General features: G+C 36.6%; 1 protein-coding gene across 15 annotated transcripts in view; it reads right to left on the minus strand.

Moving 5' to 3' along the window:
• NFIB (nuclear factor I B) overlaps positions 1-16,926 on the minus strand; it is a 221,980-nt gene that overhangs the window by 22,807 nt on the left and 182,247 nt on the right. For 4 of the 15 annotated variants that reach the window (XM_036434081.2, XM_036434076.2, XM_036434078.2 and 1 more), the window contains exons 7-10: positions 13,608-13,742; positions 10,808-10,992; positions 6,590-6,755; positions 3,174-3,256 (exon numbers count right to left, since the gene is read on the minus strand). In XM_036434081.2, coding sequence (XP_036289974.1) covers positions 3,174-3,256; positions 6,590-6,755; positions 10,808-10,992; positions 13,608-13,742 — 569 coding nt within the window. The remainder of the gene's footprint in view (positions 1-3,173; positions 3,257-6,589; positions 6,756-10,807; positions 10,993-13,607; positions 13,743-16,926) is intronic. The other 11 variants (XM_036434077.2, XM_036434082.2, XM_036434083.2 and 8 more) reach the window with 4 other exon arrangements.

Raw genomic sequence — 16,926 nt, forward strand, 5'->3', positions numbered from 1 at the left:
GGTTCAAATGAAATATCACATTTACAGTGATTGGTGAAATTCCTGGGTCAGGAAAAAAAAACCCCACAAAAAACTAGTTTTTCAAGGCAGTTAGCAACCACTGTTAGTCAGTAATGACCATTATCAAAGATGTATAATTCCTAATAGCAGCTGTATGGGTGCCCAGTTAATGGGAATAAAAGCATATACTTTTAGTATTCAGATTCCCAAATATGAATGTATTACTCCTGTAAGTGGAATATGGGGTTCATTTTAATATTTTTCCATCTCAACTTAAGAACATCAATATGCAATGACTACACTGAAAGCTCTGTGTCAGTGTCATTTTGTGGAAATATTGTTTATGATAGCCAACATTATTCAGCAATTTAAAATTTATTGTTAGCTCTAATTTATGTAGGGAATATTAAAGTTATTTTCTAAGAAAAAAAATAGCACTCGACAATGCACATCAATACTTTTCATAATCTAAAAGGATAAATCTTTAAAAAGCAGCTGCCAATGAACTGAAGAATGTACCTGGTGACAGTATTTATTTTTAAGAGGTCATGTATACTAAAGGCTATGCGGAATGTTTAAAAGAACCCTCTCAGACTAAAACCATTGCCTTTCTAATTTTGAATTTCTCTTAGCTAATATAAAATGATTGATTACCTTTATTTCATGTACCCCTTGATTTTCCTTTTCATTCATCATTGAGTACTTTAAACCAAATGCATTTAGAACCTGCTGCTAGAAGAGTGGTCTCTTTTAAATCTTTGTAAAGTAATGAAAGGACACAGTAAATCAATCTCATTTCTCCTGTAGAAGAGAATAACCTTTACTCTACTGAAGTCATTTAGACTATTTTTGACTCTCTTGTTCCTGGATAGTAAACATAAAATTCATCTCTGATTCTTTTCAAATTTGAAAGGATAAAAATAATAAGCATTTTAACTGGAGCCTTCATTTAATAATATACATGTATAGTATTAAAGGCATATACATCCATTTTCTTCATGCCTCAAAATTGTAGCTCATGCGAATTTGGTATATTGAGCTTCGTCAATCCAAAAAGCACTAGCTCCTTCAATAAATAGAGAACAGATTACCTGTCTGCATGGTATATAAAATTGAACATTATAGTTTTAGCTTATAATTGAAGCTTATATCGTTTTTTTCTTCCAAGGATCAACACATTACATATTCCATAGATACCAACCACAGTTGATCAGACAAATCATACTTATATTGTAAAGGGTCTTACTTGACACTTCCTCTTAAATAACAAGTTGGTGGTCTTTGATGAAAAAAGTTCTGGAACTCATATATATATATATATATATATATATATATATATATTCAATTAAAATGTGCTCTACATTAAGACTCATGTTTTCATGCTAAGTATTCTTGATTTATCCTTGTATATGTGAAAGGAGCTGTAACATATATATATAATGAACTTTTGATTATAATTACAAGAGGCTCCAATGTTAATCATAAATGATAAAAGAATTAAAACTTCCAATAGGTTAGGGCAGGGGGAGGGGAAGATTGTTTCTAAGTACATGGAATTGATTATAATATTCTAAATGTGTTTAGGGCCAAAGGTTTAAATAATGGAGGCACATTCCTCTGAATTAAAAATTAACTGGAAATTAGAGATGTGTAATAAAGAATAATGCAAATCCCATGACAAAAATATTTCTGAAAATATGTGGAATGATTTTTTAAAGAACAAGTTTTAAACCTATAAACCCTGCATTTAAAAAAAAAACCATAATGAACATATACATTTGTCAAATAGAACCATATTATAGTAATTAAAACACATTTCATATTATAGCAATTCTGGAGGTGAAAAAAAGCAGCATTCCAGAGAATGATGTTGGAAAGCCAATGGCTGGCAAAACCACTAATTATTACTTGGTATTTTCATAACTGTGTACAGATGTTTTCAGTTAGTCCTCACTCTTTTGTTTTGTTTTGTTTTGCTTTTTTTTTTTTTTTTTTTTTTAAACCTGGCAAAACATCAAGTATCTTAAATAAGCTATCATCTTTATGATTTTCTCTGAACTCTGCATGGGGTGACCTTTAATATGCAGTCTGGCACCTTAGTCTGCAACTGGGCAGGTCTTGGGAATGCCACAGAAGCAAAGTGAAGTCAGGCATGATAAGCAGAAGCTACGTGGACAGGTCTAGATCAAAAGGAACCAGAATGAGTTTCTGTGCAGTCTTCCTACGTATGTAAAAACTCATACGTGTGCACATACAACTTATACACGAAGACTAGGCTAGTTAGTATCAGCTTATCATTTATGGCCCACTTTTCCCTACGTAATATTTTGTACACCGTTAATTTCAAACTGCTCCGCTATCAAAAACTTGAGCGCAGCAAACATATGCATCATAAAATATATTTTAATTCTGAAGTGGTTAGAATGATTTCCGTTATCCTATAACTAGAATCGTGGGATGTCTGTGTGGGTATGGTCCATGCTTTTTGATTGTGGCTAATTTGTTTATAAGCCACCATTAATCCTGGCTGTATATTTTCATAGTCTGGGTAAACACTTCATTTGCATTAAATTTACAGCATTAATGAGATGTGAAATTTAAAATGCTACTTGAAACATAAATGATGTAAGAAAGCAAGGGGGAAAAAAAGAAGTGTTTTATAACATCTGAAATCAGTAAACCAATTTAAACCTATTAAAATAGGAATGATGTGTCGCCTGAGATTTTAGCTTCATAACTCATCTTCTTGGACTAAAATGCCAAAATTGGGGGGAGGGACTGCAAAACATCTGGAAAATATGAAAGGGCTCGAAAACACAAATTGTGTACTACTTCGACTCTAATTGGCTTTTGAATCAGTTTTTAAATGTTATCTTTAGAGACCATAGGCTAGTGCCTTCTCATCAGCCAGTAAAGACTAAGGAAACTACCATTTGCCTGAAATACTGTTATTCTTACAGGGATGAAAAGGGTGTTGAGCCAATTTGAGAAACCCTGTTCCGAGAGGCAAGAAACAAAGGATGAATGAGAAAATGATTTGGAAAGTGAAAGGATCAATTTCTTTCTCAGAAGCCCCGGGAGCCCCGTCCTGAGTCCAGATCGGAGAGAGCGTGGAGAAAAGCACCAATGCGGAAGCATGGCTACACCATCACACCTGGGGGAAACTTGCCCACCTGTTGCTGATGTAGGAAGGATGGGTCTCTTGGGCTTAGTCCCACATATCGATTGGCTTGAGATGTGCCTGAGGCTGTGTAGGCTGATTAAGGAAGAACAAAAACAAAGATAAAAATGGTGAACTAGCAGAACGAACACCCTGTCCATGTACAAGAAACCCAGAGGAGTGGGACTTGCAACCAAAAAAAAAAAAAAAAAAGAGATGTCTCTGTCTCTCTTCTCTTTTGTCTGAGAGAACACTAAGTGACATACAGGAGATGGGAGCTGGCCTCTCAAGCAATTATTTTATCCCCTGCCCCAAAAATCTATCCAATACCGTATTTTCCGGTGTATAAGACGACTTTTGAAACTAAAAAAAGCCTGCTCAGATTGGCCAGTCAGAGAGGCGGTCTATTAAAAAAAGAACTGGTGTTGCCTCGGAAGTGGGGGGTAGTCTTATACAGCGAATATAGGCCTAAACCTATGTTTTAACTGTAAAATTAGGGGGGTCGTCTTATACGCCGGAAAATACGGTAAATGGTATCCCCTGGTTCAGCATGGGCATCTCACATGTACGTGCCCCATCTAGTCTTGCGAGAGAACCAAGGACTGGCTGAACAGGGGGCTCTTTGTTTAGGAGGGCCTTTTCCCCAGGTATTGATTGTCTAATAATGGGATGATCGATGCTGATCACTGATTCTAAATGTAAAAGCAGACTGAAAAATCTGTCAGGAATGAGTGGGAGCTTTTAATGATTGGATGCAAGCAGGTGTGCTTGTGATATGAGAAGAAAAATGTCTTATAAGTCTCACTAAAAAGAAACTCTACCATTACTAATGTGGAGAAGACTGTTTTTATTATATCATATAGAAGGAATTAGCTCAGGGTGTCATTTAAGGTGAAAATGATCTTAAGTTTGATAGAAATGTGTGTGTGTTTTAATTCTCTATTTTCCATAAGCACAACAAGTCTGTTTCTTGTGACTGGAATTGATGGCAACTTGTAAATACATGGCCACCAAATAATAAATTCATATGGCGAATACTCCTCAAATTTTAAGTCTCGCCTTGCAATAGTCTTTGTACAGGTGCTATTGGGTATAGAGTAAATTGTCCCTAAAAAAACAATCTGCCTATTCCTAAATATTTTTGTTTCTTTTACACAAAGAAAGAACTGATGTATCTCTAGCCATCCCATTGCTCCCTGTCAGGCTGAACAGAAGAACAACTAAATTTTCACCATTTATATTACATTTATAGGTCTGGAAAAAACTAAGATGTTTGGTTTAAAACCATCAGATTAATGAGGATTCCAGACATTCCTTTTTATAAGGCTTTAAAAAAACACACCAATATATTTCATTCTGCCATGTTCATTAGAAGGATTGCAGAATTTGATCTATTCAGGCATTTTTAGGTCAACTTTTTGAATAGTGAAGATGATCACAATTCACCTTTCAATTATTCCTGGATAAAGAGCCCATGTGAGGGCAGCCATATGAAGCCAGTGACCCCTAGTGAGGATGCAGGTCTCTGGATCGGCGCACAGTGGGTCAGCCATGCCTCACCAGCCTGTGCTCCGGGTTCTTTTCAGCCATGAGAAGGTTTCCTTGTCCTCTGTGTTACCTTTAACTGGATTGAATTATCAATTCAATGACCAATTTCTCATGGTGAGTGGTGCCTGGGAAGCTGGAGTTACAATTTATTTCTAAGAAAGAAAAATATCACACTCTACTTCTTCAATGCAAGAGTGCAAAATAGACTGGTGGGGCCTTTTGAATATTCTGTAATTTTTTATTAGTCAAATCAGATTTTTTTTTTTTTATCAATCTGTATGTGAGTACAAGAACAATCAATTAACAAACAGATTGACTGTACTCCCCTAAGTGAGCTGCCATCATTTGGGTCTGAATGCTCCTGGAATCTCATCTATTAATATCAATAATATTAATAATACCTACTCTGGTATGAGTAGGTACCAGAAGTTTCTGGAACTTAGTTTTGATCATTTATATCCTGTGATATTCTTCCAAGTGCTTTTACAAAAATATTTGTTTTCCATTTTTGTTTATTTAAATTCTGGCCTGTTTGTTCAAAGAGGCCAAAGCATCCACTTTTAAAATCTGGATGTATTATTCTAGTGACTATACTGTACACAGCTAACCTTCAGAACAAAAGAAAACTGAGCCTTCTGTACATTCTGGAAAGGGTTTACTAGTGGAGGATTCTCTACCAGCAAACCAGTTACTAAGCATTTAATTATTATTGATGGGGATTATGAAAAAGTGCCTGAAAAATTGCCTCTATGAACTTATTAGTGTCTGAGGCCTCATGAATTTTGAGAAAGAAATGCTGAATTCACTGGTGACTCTAAAGTATTATCCAATTTTCTTGTAGGGTCCTTCCTAGGTTTCAGAAACCATTAAAAAAGAAAAGGTTTTCCAATGGCAGAAGAAGAAAGAGCCAGTGGTGCCGCTAGTGGCTCTGTAATGTCACACAGGAATTCCCAGAGCATGGGGACTTTCCTGTTCTAGGAAAGAAGCTCTGAATTTAAGATACGGCATGTGTAACGGATGAGGAACTTGCTGATTCCTCCTGACGGGAACTTTATCCCTTCCATTCTACCAATGTGTGCACAGCAACTCCAAGTCTAGAAAGCTGCCAGTCTGGAGAAAGCCAATTGAAAAACTGTGCAATAATTCCTTGTGTAGTTATGAGTATTCCATGCAAAGAAGCAAAGGAATCATTTGAGCTACTGGTATATGCTATGTAAGCTCACTGGCTAACTTTCTGACATTTAAAATGTGAAGAGCCTGCTAAAAAACTTATACCTGATGTATTATGATAGATTTCAAAATTTTAATTTTGTTGTGGTTGTTGTTGTTGTTGAGGGCAAAGAAAGCGCGGGTAGCTTACATGTGCTTAATTCGAAGCTTTGAGATGTTTTCGGGACCTAACAGTGTGTGAAACATTTCTCACAATGACATAACCTATAGTGATGCAAACGTGCAATTATCTTACAGAGGCACTGGTTCAGTCTGCCGTGTGAAGGGGCTTGGTTACTATAGGAATGCTCCAATGAGTAACACTCATCTAGTCTCTCTTTGGGTGATAGAAAATCCTGCCTTATGTTATCAGTGCATTTTCAATGTAAACCTTGAACAAGCAGGCATGACTTATTCTTGTTTGTTTGTTTGTTTGTTATAGCCATTTACTCAAACAATTAAGCTTCTCCCTTTTCAAATCTGAGGCACTGGCTTAAATTTGAAAGGAGAGAGCGTGCGATTGCCACGCCACATACATGCCTGCTGGTTCCATGTAAATGAGAAATCTCCATCCGGTTGGGTAGCTGGAAAAGTTGCCGTATTTCCCACCTTGGATCAGGTATCCAATGGTGCCTCTGATGGACATTTCTCATTTCCTACCATAATACTTACTGGTTGCTGTAGGTGAAGCTGCCTCACCTTCAGTGGATGTAGTGATGGGTTTAGTATCTGTCATGGTCAGGGTCACAGGTCGCACTGCACTGGGATGGGGAGAGGGTGCCAAGACAGGAGTGAAATGGCCAGGCACTTTCCCTACCACTTGACCACTGCTGTTAGGCTACAAAACAAAAACAGAATGCCGGGTGAAACAATCCAAAAGGCAGTCATGGCGTCCTACAACGACACTCAGCACACTCGGCCGAGCGGGCCTTGCACACCGTTGTGTAATCGCCACGCACGCTCTCCAACTCTGCATCCGAGAGGTCGGTCAATGGTTAGTAGTAATACGAAGCAGCAGCATTTAAAAGAAAGTCTTCGCCTTCAAAGCACTTGCTTTATGTAGGTGAACTGTCTTTACAACACTCCCAAGAGCCAAGTAGAACTGACCTTCATTTAGTAGTCCCGGAAGCTCCAGTGAAGACTTCAATGGTTAGCCCAAGGCAGAAATGGAAGGCCTTACTGAGCTAGTGCAAATTAGAACCAGCACTTCTCTGCCCCTCATCTTCTACACTGAATCAGTTTGGGCTTTCAGGACACAATTTTCACCTCAATAATAATATCACTGATACAAGGAAGACAAGAATATCTAGGCTATCACACACATCAAACTGAGTAATTTCTATCATGTATAGTCAAGACCCATTCTTCTGCATTCAAAATCCCTAGTTCTTGCTCACACACAGTTACACACAGACACACACATACACACACCAGGCAATTTAGATTCTAGGATCTCCACTCAACTTTGATGATTTACAAATATAAGCAGGTAGAATGATATTTAGAGCATTTAAAATTCCAGATCCATACAATGATATAAAATGTTGAGTTAGGTCTGGCCTTATACCTCCAAATAAAAGATTTCCATAGTAAATGAAAATGTGCTAAAGTCAAGCAGAGGGGTTAACCAAATATACTCTGTTATTTGAGTTACTCTTCCATTGTTGGGCATGGAGAGTTACACAAAACATGTATTGTTGACAGATGTGGGAATGAACTGAGAAAATCCCTAGGGCAATGACAGAAAAGATATTATTATCTGTGCTTTAGCCCTGGGTACAAAAATAGTATCTGGGTAGAAGACAAAATTCTAAAGGTACACTGCTTGAAGAAATACTTGGATGTATTTTTCTAGACAGAGAATACTGTTTTTAATTAACATTCGTGTTGGAATTCTCCATGGCATAGTGTACATAACAATTTGCTTTGAGGGTATTCTCTACAAATGGTTAATCCTAATAATCTGCACTGCTAAAAGCAAGAAAGCAATGAAGCAGAATATTTATCTAAATACCTGCACATAAGTTACAAGTAGACATTTTCGAGAAAAAGAGGACTAGCTCATAATATTTAAATATTGGAACTCATTGAGACATGAGCCAGAGCTCCGGTCAGGTTCCTCAGAGGCCATGTTATTTATTCCATAAAGAAAATGAACTCAAATATCCTGACTATTCATCACGAATAATTTTAAGTATTTAACTTTGTGTCAGGAAAACTGACCAGAGTTTCTCCCTATGAAAGCCTATGAGACTTATATATTTAAACTAATTTTATTTAAAATATTCCATTAAATAGCGTGATTGTCTCACTCTAATTGGTTGCAGCAGCAATGTAATGAATCCCCATATTGATATGGGGAGGACAGAGCATCTTAAAAATCAGTGCAGTACTACAAGATACTCAGTGCCTGCAGGTGAACAAGTACTTTTTTTTTTCTTTTCCATTTTTAGAGCTACAAAGGTTAATATCAAGAGTCTATTTTGGAAAGTAAATTAATTGGTTTTGAAGTGGAGTTAAACATCAAAGCAGATAAAATGTCTCTTCAAAAAAAAAATCTACTGTTTATGGTAAAAACGCATTTTTCCTTTCACAGGGAAAAGTTTGTTTCTAAAGCAGACTGTCTACTTCTGATATTCTGAACACTGCAAAGGCCTGCTTTCTCTATCTCCTCCCTTTCTATACAGTCTCAAAGTATCACTGCTGGTCCTTTCAGTGGTAAAAAGCATTTGCAGATATTGTGCTCACCAGCACCGCTGGGCAGTACCTACCTGAGAGCACGGGACAGGAGAGTGGCAATAAGGTCAAGGGAAGGCTGTGACAGAGCACATCACCTTGCCCGTTCTGCAAGCTCTGTCTACTGAAGTTCAATCGACAGGAACCGACAGACGTGTCATTTAAAAATAATAGTAAACCTGACAAAGAAAGAATTCCCAAGCCAACACAGTCAACTTTCTAAAACTTCGGGTCAGAAGAATGAGAGGGTTATTTCTTTTCAGTCTTCTACTAGTTCAAACCGATGAAGCTAGACTAGAAAGCTCCTCTTTTAACGCCACTAATAGATGAACTTTCATACTGTAGATATGAAAAGACATCTCATCTGAAGATGAACTTGAACAGCATTAGGAAAGGATTATCCTACTTAGTCCACTGCTCCTATTATACAAAATCCTGAGAGGGTTTTTTTGTTGTTGTTGTTAATTGAGATGAGAGTAAGATGCTTCTCTTAGAAGCTGGATCTTTACCTTGAAAATATGAAGAAACACTGAGAACAATATAGGCAGATTATCACCTAATACGCACTCTCAACTTATAAAGAAATTGAAATATACGTAAAACAAGCACTGAATAATTAAAGAAATGCGTGACACAAAGGGCCTGATTTTAATTTGCATAATTTTCCCGTAACAGCACCTAATTAAGACATCAGTTAAAAAAAAAAATCCAATGGAACTCTAAGATTTTCCACACTGAATTAACGTTAAGGACTTTTAATGGATGTCTTAATTAGACTTTGTTATTCATGGAAATTCTACACAAATTAAAATCAGACCTTGTGTGTACTGTTCCCAGCTGAGTCTGGCAGAAGGCTCTATGGAACTAAGACTTGGGATCCATGCTCTCACAGCAAATTGTATTTCTGAACTAGTATACTAAGATCCCACTGTGTTGCTTAGTAAGTAGTATGACTGCCATTAAAAGTGCCACAAGATTTGGACATCTTCTTCTAAATACAAATAGTTTAACTTCAAATTCAAAATGTGAGAAATAGTATACTCAGCTTAGTATTATTAATCAATGGAGATAAAGGACAGGTAACTTTTTAAGTCATCCCCATGGTGCTAGTCATGTTGTTATTCAAAATAAAACATTCAGAAAGGGACATTTTGCTTCTTTTTTAACCATTACATGAAGTCTAAAGATTATTTCTTAGATCTTTCTTTGTTAAATATAAATCAATATGCACATACTACGTAGTGGCATTTTAAGATTTGAACAGGATATTTAAGCATTACTAACAGGATGCTTACGAATCCCTCAGAGCATTAAAAGGTATACTAAGGAGTCTTCAGCAGCAAAGCTAAACACCGGATCCTACGATCAGAATCGCATGACAGACTTGGGACATGATGATTATTGACAGACCCAGCTTTGGCACAAAGACTGTTTACTTGACTGTGGAAAACGTTCTTATACCAAATTTCTATGGAGTGACTGCTCACAGAAGAAACCACATGTTTAGGAAGTGAGGAAGGCACATGAGTCACTACACTCATACAATGAATCCCTAAAACCACTGCACAATGTTTACAAAAAAAAAAAAAAAAAAAGACACTTCTGGTAATGTCACTCATTATTAAATGCAGTCGTGTCTGTGCAAAGAATATTCAAGTAGTCATCAAACACGGAGAATGTTTACATTACCAAAGCTTATTTTAATACCTAATAGTTAGTCTATGAATACAACTGTAAGTTCTTTTGTGTGTGTTTATTTTAGCGCATACCTTGCTCCTGCCTGGAATAAGCGTTTTGTCTCTTTGTCAAACCAGGTATTTCAGAGGTGTGAACTCCCGCTCAGAACTTTTTTTTTTTTTTTTTTTTTTTTTTTTGTCAATGGACTTTCTGCATAAGCTTTCTCTTCAGTCAATAAAAATCCCAAAACACCAGACCAAAAACACCTTCACAAATGTGCTCCTCGGGGGCAACACACTTCCTACCTGTCATTCAGCCACCTTTAAATAAAAACACATTGCATCACCAAAACACTTCCCGAAGACGGATGGCAAAAGCTTGTTGTTCTGCCAGACAGAACTGCCTGGGTTAAGCGCCATCTCTCACACCTGCTCCATCTCCCTTAGGCTCTAATCTTAGTTTCTCTCTCATTTTTACCTGGCTGGTTTGCGGACTGGATGGGTCATAAGAAGGTACATAGTTCTTCAGAGTATCCTGAGGATTCAGGTGGGGAGGATATCTGATTGTTGGATGAGAAAAGTAGCTCGATGGGGCTGGAGGGAGAATAGCTTGTGTTGGAAATGGCAACGGTGAGGGTGGAGGTGGAGTTCGAGTTGAGATGACTGTAGAAGACAGAAAAGGAAAGACAGACTCGTTAGCTGTTTTCTTTAATGCTCCGTACTGACCTAAAGCATGCTGTGAAATGATAAAAATGATAGTTATTCATTTTCCCCCACGATTTAACCAAATGCTCCTAAAATAGCAGTTAGTCTCTTATTCTGAATGCCAGTACTGCTAAGCGTACACAGACACAGCCCTCACTATAGGAAATTAACAATCTTGCTTTCTAGATCTATGAATGATTTAAAAAGAAGTTTCTCTTTCATAGGTCAAGCCAATACTTCGAAAAACATTTCTTTAAGCAAAGTTATCCCCCATCAGAGCACAATTTTGGTTAGGAAGACTTTGTCTTATATAAGTCCAGACCAAGTCACAGCATCAATTAGAGGGTAAGGGAGCCACAATTTTCTACCAAAATTCAAAACAGAAGTGTAATCCAATTGTGAATGCATACTTTCTCTATGCATTCTAGCTGGTAGTTGACTAAAATGAAAACCCATGATTAATAAACAACGATGTCCTGAATAATGACCCCATCATTGTATTAAGTACTTATGAATATTTGTATATAGAGCCTGGGAGCTCTTTCTCCTAATAAAAACATTTCTTTCATAACCAAAAGAAGCCCTATACTTTAAATATTTTTCTTCCCACTCTAACTTTTACAACATGTGGCTTAAAAGATATTAAGATAAGACCAAGAATAAGACCCACAGAAATGTGAATTTATACTTTCATAGAGACATAAATTTACCCATAAATCACATATTTTATAGAGGGAAATAATATGTAAAACATTCAATGTGGGAAATGTTCAATTGTTCTGTAACTTTTCAACATTAGTATGACCACAATTTCTTGTTTAGCTTCTGAAATATAAGCCTAAAGTTTGAAAAATGGGAATGATCATTATCTCTGTATGATCATTATCTCTGTAACATTAAAACAATCATGTAAGTACAAATTAAGAGAACCAACCAGTATAATGTATGTAGAAGTGAAGATTAACTATCTGTTTCTATTTAATATTTCGACCCAAATCATAGGAAATCACATATGAAAAATGTTTAGCGTTTTACGAGACAATGTAGCAAACAATATGAAGAAGAAAAAATTCTTTCCATGACCTATAAATGAAAATCATCTGGAATAGATTACCTCTGACTTTGTAATTATGAGCAAAATATTAAAAAAAAGAAAAATGTTTTAAGGGATGTTGCTTATCTTCCCCAATAATGTCCAGGGCACTCACAATCTTTCTAGATTTGTTGTTACAATGAAGGTGAGTGACTAGGCCTAACCACAGACCTTCTAAATGAGGATTTCCAGGTTGGGAGGCAGCAGAAAGGGCACTGAAACAAGGGCCTGTGTAATCTTCCCATACATCGAAGTCTGAGCATCCTCCACCAAAGGGAAGCATTGCAGAGAATCCTATATAATAAAAGCCTAATATGCTAAGTGTCCAGTCATCTAGCTGTCCATTCAACCAATCAAAGCATAACATGCTAATGATATGCTAAGGATGCTCGCTATGACATGCACTGACCACCAAGGGCAGACACTCAATGCACGAGCTGCCACCTGATGTCAGTGCACTCCCATAGGGAGAGCGCCACTCAGCCAGAAGCCAGGCTCATGGCTGGCCAGGGCAGTGCAGTGCAGTGGTGGGAGTCTCTCCCACCGCTCTAGCCGTGCTAAGGATGTACAACTACTTGCTTAGGCCTGCATCCCAGGGCCTAATCTGGCAGTCAGAGATCCCCTGAGGGCTCCTGGACTGCAAGAGGATACAGGCCAGGCTGAGGGACACCCCCCTCCCCCACACACACACCAGGTGCATGAATTGCATGTCCTGGGCCAATAGTACTTACATATTTTTTAAAACTCCTCATTAAAATATCACATTATTTAAGAAGTCTACATGTTTGAAAGTATAATGTAGGGAAATACAAATACCTAAACTAGACTGGACATCTTTGCATTTCATGTCAAAGTGCTCTTAATCTCAGCTCAGCTTAATCATGGTCTTCACTCACATCTGTTCACAAACTTGAAGGTCATTTCTTATTTATATTGATTATTATTTATACCTCATTTTTAATATTAAAGATGGCTTAATATTAACTGATCCTTAAAGTGCAGATATAAAATGTTGGATTCTTTTACCTATTTAAATTAGGAAGTCTTTAAATTAGATGTAACAATAAGTGTATTAACTCACAGAATCTGTGCATATAAAATAATTATCAAAGTATCTCTTTTATTTTTCCTGATTAATTAAGACCGACCCTGAAGCTATAGTTAAGATGACCATGTTTTCTAATTTATCATATTTTCTAATTTCTTGTCATTATAATCTTTCCAATAAAGGCAACTGATAGATACATGGATAAATGTTATTTCATTGAATGGCTTTGACCATCTTTCCTCATATATTAATAATAAGAAAAAATATTTGATCGGATTATGACCCTCCCTCTTTGGGTTGAGATAATATGGCCACCACTAGCTATAATTAAAAAAACAAACAAACAAACAAAAACCACTGTGCTCCATCCCTGAGGGCTTGGGGTTCTGTAAATAAAAGGGAGGCTTCTCCTTAATGCTTAAAACTCCTCACCACTGTGTGCAACTCCAGGTATCCCGGGGTGATGGTGCTGGGGGAAAGTGCTCAACCTTGGGGAAGAATCTTGTGGAGATGTAGAGCTGAACAATGGCTTTTCAGGCTTCTTCATAGTAGTCGGAGATGACATATCTGCGAAGAAAGAGGGGGAAACCCACACGTTAGGACTTTCTTAAGCTACAAGGCTCATCTTAACACAATAGATCTGACTCCCAACATTTTATTGTTTTTATGAGGTTGGCTCTTTTACAAAGTATACATTGAGGGTCAAAAGTCCAGTTATGTTGGAGCTTTGGGATATATGTCAGAAACTATCTCCATTGCCTTCTTCGAATTATCACCAGAATGACTCCTACTAGTAAGCAAATCTTCAACTTCTGAAAAACTAAATATCATGTTTCCATTGGCCCCTTTGTTCACTTCAAGGTCTTTTTTCAAACCTCAGCATTTTATTCTTAGATTTATACGATTCTGGGGTTTGTCTTTTGACTTGCTGATGACACCATGGAAAAAAATAGAGGCAAACCTGGTGCAAATGTGAGAAACAACCTTTGGGTGCACTGGTAAGTATATTATTGATTTAACATCTTTTATGGAAAACTCATTACTTGTATAGCAAAAAAGAAAAAAAAATTCTTCATTTGCTCATTCTGCAAATATTTATTAGGTTCCTCTCTGCCAAGTAAAGTAAGGATGTTAAGGGGAATAAAAAGCAATGGCTGCTGGAGGAATACTCTGTGTCCATGGAGAGAAAAATGAAAGGAAGGAAACAGTGGTCAGCAGTTCAGAGGGAGTCAATGTGTTGGGAGCAGAGGTGTGTGGTACCTGTGATTACTTCTCCTCCCCGCTGCATAGGGCAGTGATCACCTGAGCCTCCCAACTTAGAAAAGGTGCCCCAGGGGCACCGGGCTTAAAATGTGGGTGGGGTCTGGCCGGAGTGGCTCAGTGGTTGAGCGTTGATCTATGAACCACAAGGTCACAGTTCGAGGTGTGGGCTCGATTCCCAGTGGTGCGGAGGAGGGATGCAGGAGGCTGCTGATCAATGATTCTCTCTTATTATTGACGTTTCTATCTCTCTCTCTGCTTTCCTCTCTGAAATCAATAAAAATATATTTTTTAAATGTGGATGGGAATGACGTCCTCAGAGAGAAGCCATGTTCCGAGGAAGGGGGCCATAAAACACACAAGGAGTACAAATAGTCTGTGGGGTGAAGTACAGAGACAAAGGAAGGAAGCGAGTTACTGGCAAGACCCACATGCTAAGGGGCCATGGGTTTTGTATATAAATGTCTGGAATGCTTACCCTGATGAGGGAAAGCTATTAATGGGTGAGCTGTGATCACGTTGAGAGCTTAGAGCAATCTGTCCAGAAACGACATGGAGAATGAATTAGCCAAAATGGAAATAGCAATCATGGAGACAATGTAAGAATATAGATTAATTAATATCTTCATTCATAAATATTTATTGAAGGACTAATTCATTCCAGACACTGTGCTAGTTGCTGAGGACCTAACAGTAGAAACTGAGTAGGTGTTACTATTAGTGGGGTGCAGATTCTACTATTAGTAAAGGGGCTATGGATGAGTGAAAAGGAATTACGAAACAGTGTGAAAGGTGCCATATTAGGAGAAGTATTCAGGGATGCATTCATTCAATCACTCACTCATTTCACAAATATTTAATACCGCCCAAAGATAGATCATGAAAACTTGAAATTAGAGAGGCAACAGAGCTAATGCCATAGATCAGCTATTCTCAACCTGCGTGCTGCAAGTATTATTAAAACATGCAATATCTAACTATTTAGTCAGGGGCACGGACCCCTTTTCCCTCAGATTGTCAAGTAAAAAATGACAATAACCAACACAACAGTTGCCATCATGGTTGTTGTCGTTTTTTTTTTTTTTTTTTTTTTTTTTTTTTTTTTTGTCAGATAGACAAAAAAATAAATGATTTGATGTGCTGAGGAATTTTAGTAAGTTAGCTTATGTGTGCCAGGAGATGAAAAAGTTTGAAAATCACTGTCATAGATGATGAAAAGACTTAACCCAATAATTAATAAGTGATGTAGAAGGTCATCATCTTAGGTGAATAAAAATTTAATTACATTAAGGGATTCAGGAGAAAACTCCAGTTTAGTCAGAGATATGGGCCCTGTTTCAATACTTGGAATACTGTTGATTTTTAACAGCATTATAAATGTAGAGGAAAATATTCTAAAAATAATGTAAGTTATAAAACTTATATTTTTATTATCAAAAATATCAATACATATACAAGTAGAATAGTAATGGACACTCATGTGGTCACCATCCGCTTCACACAGCCAATCAATCTCATTTTACCTTTACCCCATGTATCTTCTCCCTGTATTACTTTAAAGCAATTTCTAGGGATCGTATGATTTCACCTATAAATATTTCAGTTTGTATCTCTAAAAAATAAACTTTTACTACAAGAAAAAAACCCCAAATCTCATCACACATTATGTTTTTATATAATATGCATTTTTAATTAATACATTTTAACATAAAAAGACTACATGGTATGTACTATTAGTATAAGAAACTCATATCGTATAACTTATCATTTGAAAAAATTACCTAAACTCTGGTAAAAACATCTAATAAAGTTAAATATGTGTTTTCAGCACACTGAATGTTAAAGAATATATATGCTGCTGAAATTAAAGGGCGCTACTGTATAAACAGTAGAGATCACAATCTGTAAAAAAATGATGAGTGTATGTGTAGCCATAAGCTATAATTTGTGACTAACTGGCTATCACTAACCTATCAGAACTTTGATGAGAAAGTGAACCATTTTCTTATATCAGAGTTAAAAAGGGAAAAAAAAGAAATTGTTAATGAAACTATAGAAATTAAGTGCAGTTACAAAAAAAGAGAGTATGTTTTAAAATAATTTAAAAATAAAGAAATTTCATTTCAGCTAATTTACTTTCAAAATGCCAAAAATAGCTATATGATTTGAAAAGGCAATACTACAAAAATATGCGTTTTGACCAGATCGAAGGTTATCATTGGCATATACAATGTTTGAGGCTGAAAAAAACCTCCATTTCATCCTTTATTTTATATATAGACGATGTAATAACTTTCCCTCCCAAATTTTTATTTAAAATGAATTCTTAGAGAGAAAAAAAGAAAAAGAAAAAAAAAAACAACTGGTAACTTTCTATTGCTTTACTTGTGCTTCAATAAACATTTCAAATACAATTAACTTATGTGAATCAGTTTCTAAAGACTCCCTCCTGTAAATAATAAAACATTCACTATACATCTTGGTCCCTTGC

This window comes from Pipistrellus kuhlii, unplaced genomic scaffold (genome assembly GCF_014108245.1).
Source record: "Pipistrellus kuhlii isolate mPipKuh1 unplaced genomic scaffold, mPipKuh1.p scaffold_m20_p_12, whole genome shotgun sequence".
NCBI lineage: Eukaryota > Metazoa > Chordata > Mammalia > Chiroptera > Vespertilionidae > Pipistrellus > Pipistrellus kuhlii.